General features: G+C 41.4%; 1 protein-coding gene across 1 annotated transcript in view; it reads right to left on the bottom strand.

Moving 5' to 3' along the window:
* Window positions 1-532: 532 nt before the first annotated feature.
* The window catches only part of uhrf2 (ubiquitin like with PHD and ring finger domains 2), a 45903-nt gene continuing 40986 nt past the window's right edge, over window positions 533-5449 (bottom strand). Inside the window, exons 15-16 of the mRNA XM_008287801.1 lie at window positions 5103-5201; window positions 533-5002 (exon numbers count right to left, since the gene is read on the bottom strand). Of these exons, the coding sequence (XP_008286023.1) occupies window positions 4856-5002; window positions 5103-5201 (246 nt within the window). The 3' untranslated portion in view covers window positions 533-4855. The remainder of the gene's footprint in view (window positions 5003-5102; window positions 5202-5449) is intronic.

Here is a 5449-nt window from a genome sequence, read left to right as displayed (position 1 = left end):
TTTTGTTTTTTAAATAGATTTTTATTTTCTTTATATTTTTCCTTTTTTTATTCTCTGCCATATAATCAGATTAAATAGCAAAGAGAAATAAAAAATACATATCAGGTTAATTGTCTTTCTGAGTATCCACCTTTTTTTTGGCCTGTCTGTAAGGCAAACATAAACTGTTTTTAAAACGCGCTTTATAAAAAATTGTATTTTAAATCGTTATTATATGAAGTGCTTACATTGCCTTTCCACTGCTTCATAACTGTGGGTAAAGGTGAAATTAAAAAGTAAAAAAATGAACTTCAATGTGGCAAAGAAAACACTGCCTCTTCAACTGATAGAATATCTCATTAATTTCTTCAAAATAGGAGGAAAAAAAGTCAGAAAAGCTTAAGAAATGTACAAACATAACTGGTACGTGTGGATTATTTCCAGAAGCAAACATTAATGTCACTCACTACAAACTTTACAGTGAAACCAAAAGTTCTTTGCCTCCTGCAACCCATAAAAAAAATACAAGACCAAACAAAAAGAAAAGACATTCTTTCTTGAATCCAAATATTTAATAGGTACATATCAAGTATTATTATGACATGTATAAAATTTCAGATCACAATATGAAGCAATGAAACTCCTCAGACTGGCGTTTTGCTGCAAATGTTTGAGGTCGCCGACATAAAAATGACTAATGATTAAAATCGAAGAGAAGCAACTAAAATGGTAGAAAAAAAAATAAAATAAAAATGGTGTACGGACATAGATAATAGTAAGCATTCTAGGAAAATTAAATGTGACTTCTCAAACTTTTTTTTTTTTTTCTTCAATAAGAGTGCAATGAAAATAAAACAACACAGCACCGAAGCCAAGCGTCCACAAGACGTCTAAAAATTGTTAGTACTGTAGGTTCACGGAGGGCAGAAGACTGCGGAAAGAGAGGAGAGGGAGCAAAGGTCACAGCAGAGAAAGAAAGGAGGGCTATTAGCTTGCCAGTCAATGCGTGAAGAAAAAATAATCGGAACAAGATTTAAGCAACAGTGGAAGTAATGCACATCACAGTTAGCTTTAAAGACCATAGTAGCATTTGTACTTGCATGTTGTCGGTAAAAAGAGACAAAAAAAAAAAAAACAACATCCTGAATGATTGAACAGAAACAAGGACATCACCACAAACAAACAAACAGCCTGCCAATGACGAAAAAAAAAAATAGGAGGGAGTGTCGGTAAGACGACGGGGGGTCAGACAGACAGCTCTCGTCTCTGATCTGAACGTCGACAGAGATGTAAGACACTGATGTGCGCAGCAGCAGCGTGTTAGCTCGGCCGAGGCTGTCTTCGTGTCAGCAGAAACATGGCTTTTGCCGTCGAGGCTGTTACACTCAAACGTGACAGTGGCATTGAACAAGGGCTACATTTTCCCCTCAACTCGTGTACAGTAACTGAACTTTAGCACTCCAGGTGACCTCCGTCCACACCACAGGTCCGGCGATGTGCCCGCTGCTCTCCACAGTGGGGGGGGTGTTTGCTCTAAACCTGCCAACCCTGGACATTTTAAAAGTACCATGTCAGCACCGGAGAAGAATCTGTGTGAGCTGCTCACAATGTAAGAACGGTCATTTAACGAGTTTGTCTCTGCGAAAACCGACTTTCTATGTGTGATAAACGCGCCTCAGCATTTAATTATCATCAATATCTGCAAATAAAATGGTCACAATGCAGCAGAAGGTAAAAATAATAAATGGATTTCATGGTGGAGGTCAGATAAAAGCAGGAATCGAATGTTTTGTGGGGAAAAAAAGAGATTTCCAAGTGCTTTTAGTTGTCTAGTTTTAACTAGTCTCGCCGAAGAGGTACACATAAGAAAAGCAATAAATACAAAAATGTGTCTCGTTATCCAAAATAAGTAGCTTTTTTTTAAAAATAAAGTTAGGAAACAGCCTTGAGCTTCATTCAGACCAACAACGTGGTGAATCTTCTGCTGAGGAGAACACACACATCCAGATTTGTTTGTATCGTGTTCACAGCTGCCATTATCGTTTGGATTTTAGATCGACCTGACGATCTGGGAGAAACAAACGAGATCCTCATGTTTCTGTTTAGTTTGCAGGTTAGACGTGACATCCACACGCTCTCATGTTTTGACACTTGAAAACATTCACCTCAGTGTGGAGCCAGAAAACTCGAAAGAAAGAAAGGAAAGAAAAAAAAAAGCGATCTCCTTCTGTCACACACGCTCATAATCCTTATAAACATGTACCGCGGTATGTAAACAAGCCTCCTTGTTATCCGGCATATCCAAAATAAATCAGCTAGTCTTCTCTGTCTTTTTGGAAGCGACTTTCTGTGTCAAGGAATCCAACTAATGTGAACTGAACGCATCGAGCACAGCCGACCTTTTAGGAACTCTGCGATGTTTTTGTTTGTCATCCCAGTTCTTCTGAAAACGCCTCTCCTCCTCCTCCTCCTCGGTTCCTTCTTGTTCTCGGGCTTCTCTCTCGACTACAAACACAAATTCCTCGTGACGATGAACTCACAAATTACTCTTTTTCCCAGGTGTTGTTTTCCAATTAAAACATCCTGGATGACCTATTTATTGGCTAAAAAGGACCAAGAGGGGGCTCGGACATTAAACGATGAACTCAGGCTGCTTCGCTTCTCTTGATGCCAGTAAAGAACGCAGTTTAAGCTTCACTTTGCACGAATGTTTCTTTACATATTCAATGTACGCCTGAGTAACAACATGCATTACTTTTTAAAAAATATTCAGTTGTGTATTAATAAAACCAGAGGCGTCTCAGTGAACTCTCACATAAACACTGTTGTAAACTCTCTCTTGGATTCAAAACATTTCACTACGAGCTTCAGAACCAACACGAGACTACACACTAGAACACATCGATGACTAAACACAAGCAGCCTCACAAGAATAAAACGGTTATTTTAACATCAGTAAATGTCTGATTAAAAGTCTAAACTTAACTAGGAACCTGAATTCGGTGCGATCTTTTGGTACTTGACAGTACTGAAAAGTACTACAAGGCACTCTTATCAATCTCTGGTTGTTGTGAAGGGCAGCACCGGTGAACAACAATCCGTGGCGATATGAAACAGTCTGTCTACTGTACATTAGGGAACTGTACAGCTTGGCCCCGGCTGCGTGGATCACGCTGAGTGGGAAGCTCTTTATCAGCGAGCACAAATCAGTGGCCTTTTGTTTGGCTCAACTAAAACAGCCGCATTTCCATTTTCTGGACGTTAATGTGACAAATAATCCACGTCGCGCTGCCGGTGCAATTACTCATCAGACTGGTTTCTCTGAAATGAAGGAGACGTGCATCATGCCGGACGCCCAGAGCCCTCCAGAGAACGCTACGCCGAGCCGAACAGGAAGAACAATAGCAGATGAATATCTGCTGAGCACAATATATGCTAACCATCCTTGTGTGAAGTCCTGCTTTATTGTGGTTGCTTGGTAACACCAGGGACAAAACCACAGTGTGCCATTTCAGATGTCACTGAAGGGAACGCGTATGCGGCTCATCTAACGCTTTACAGACGTTTAATGCAGTCGCAGGTTTCAGTCTGGTCAATAAAAGAAAACGTATTCATCCTGTGTACAAGGACGGGTTAGTCTGTGGAACCATGAAGCAGATAAATGTCTTTACATTATGTTTGCTCAATTATTTAGACACTGTTAGAGGTTTTTAGTGCATTAAGTGCATCTTGTACATTTATTTTTAGCTGCTCAGAAATAGAAACAAACAGCGTCTAAGTAAAGGAAGCTGATAAACTGGTAGTGTACTGACTGTTGCCTTTCACTTGAGGGTGTGATTCTTCATCCAAATTGTCTTTTATAAATCAGATCCTACGATTGTTGCCCCCACAGCCTCGTGTTTGGTAAATACTGTTTATGACTCCACGTGAAATCTAAACAGAGATTTGTGTCATTGGTGGATTCTGTTAGTGTATAAAGTTAAAGCCTTGCTCGAGCAGGAAATCCTCCAACACTCCAAACAAACTGGACACAGCTGCCAATTTCTGTTCTCTGCCAAAACACGGAAAGTTACCCCTGGCGAGACATTTGCTATTCTTATTAGCTGAAGGCATGGCAATGGCACCATTCCAAGTGACACGAGCAGCTAACAGGATGCTAGTAAATGCTTCTGATTAACCCACAAAACAAGTCTGATGCACATGTCAATGATAAAGTGCTTCAACGGCAGAAAACATCGTGTGCTTCGTTTCATTTATGACTGCGTGGTAATTCAGGACTTTCTTAATTTCATCATCTGGTAGCACCGAGCACACACACACACACACACTCAGATCAGTGTTTTGGTGTGAAGAGCTGCACACATGGTACACAAAATGCAAACAGGTTGGCAGGAATCTAACAGCTGATCTCATGCTATTGAGAAATTTCAAACAACGTGCTATGTGTCAATCGATGGAACCGGTGGACGACACAGTGGAAGGGAAAAATAAAAAATAAAAAAATGAACCGATGTTTTACGATGGCTTGTGGGAGTTTGAGTTGGGGCTCCTTTTTGTGCGTTTGTTTTTTGTGCGCGTTTGTGTGGCAGGAGTGGGGAGGTTTTAAAAAAATGTCCTCGGTTGAATTTCAGGCTGGTGATGTTAATGGAGACAGTCCAAGTTCAGCAGATGAGGTCAGTCCCTACTGAGGTTGTTTGTGTATGAATGATTGTATACATAAATGGCTGTATATGCAATATACATTTGCCCGTGGGTAAGTACATTATGTGTGTGCAATGCATTTTTAAAGTGGAGCTCTAGGTACTTGACGGTATACGAGGGTGCACAGAATGGATGCTTATGTGCATGTATCCTACTTATAAATGTGATTTCGACCTCATCGGCCCTTGCTGTAGCCGGGAAAGAACTGGTCAAGCAGCAACTGAAGCGTCTTGTTTTGGGCCATGACGTAGTCCTTGCCCAAGTCGTGACGGCAGGCGGGGCAGGTGTACACCTTCGCTCGGAACGACCGCTGGAGACAAGTCTGAGGGAGAAAGACGGCAGGAGACGTTCACACATGCAAACGGGGAAAAGGGGGGGCAGGGTTTTTGTGGATACATCCACTCAAAATGCACACAACGTACCTTGCAAACGTTGTGTGTGCAGACGGTGGTGATGGGCTGGAAGGCCAGCTCCTGGCAGCACACACACATGAAGATCTGCTCCATCTTGCGCAGGAAATTCTTCAACAGAAACAAATGTAAGAAACGAATGAGGAACGGAAACAACATGAACAAAAATGTATTCAGCGTCAACAAAAACAGTCAAACATCCATCCATCCATTATCAATACACAGCTTAATCCTCTCTAGGGTCACATCCTGGACAGGTCACCAGTCTATCACAGGGCTACACTTAGAGACAGACAACCAAGCACACTCACATTCACACCTACGGACAATTTAGAACAGGGGTGTCCAATCCTGGTCCT

The sequence above is a fragment of the Stegastes partitus genome, unplaced genomic scaffold, assembly GCF_000690725.1.
Source record: "Stegastes partitus isolate 25-593 unplaced genomic scaffold, Stegastes_partitus-1.0.2 Scaffold521, whole genome shotgun sequence".
Taxonomy (NCBI): domain Eukaryota; kingdom Metazoa; phylum Chordata; class Actinopteri; family Pomacentridae; genus Stegastes; species Stegastes partitus.
This window is presented reverse-complemented; position numbering and strand designations above follow the sequence as displayed.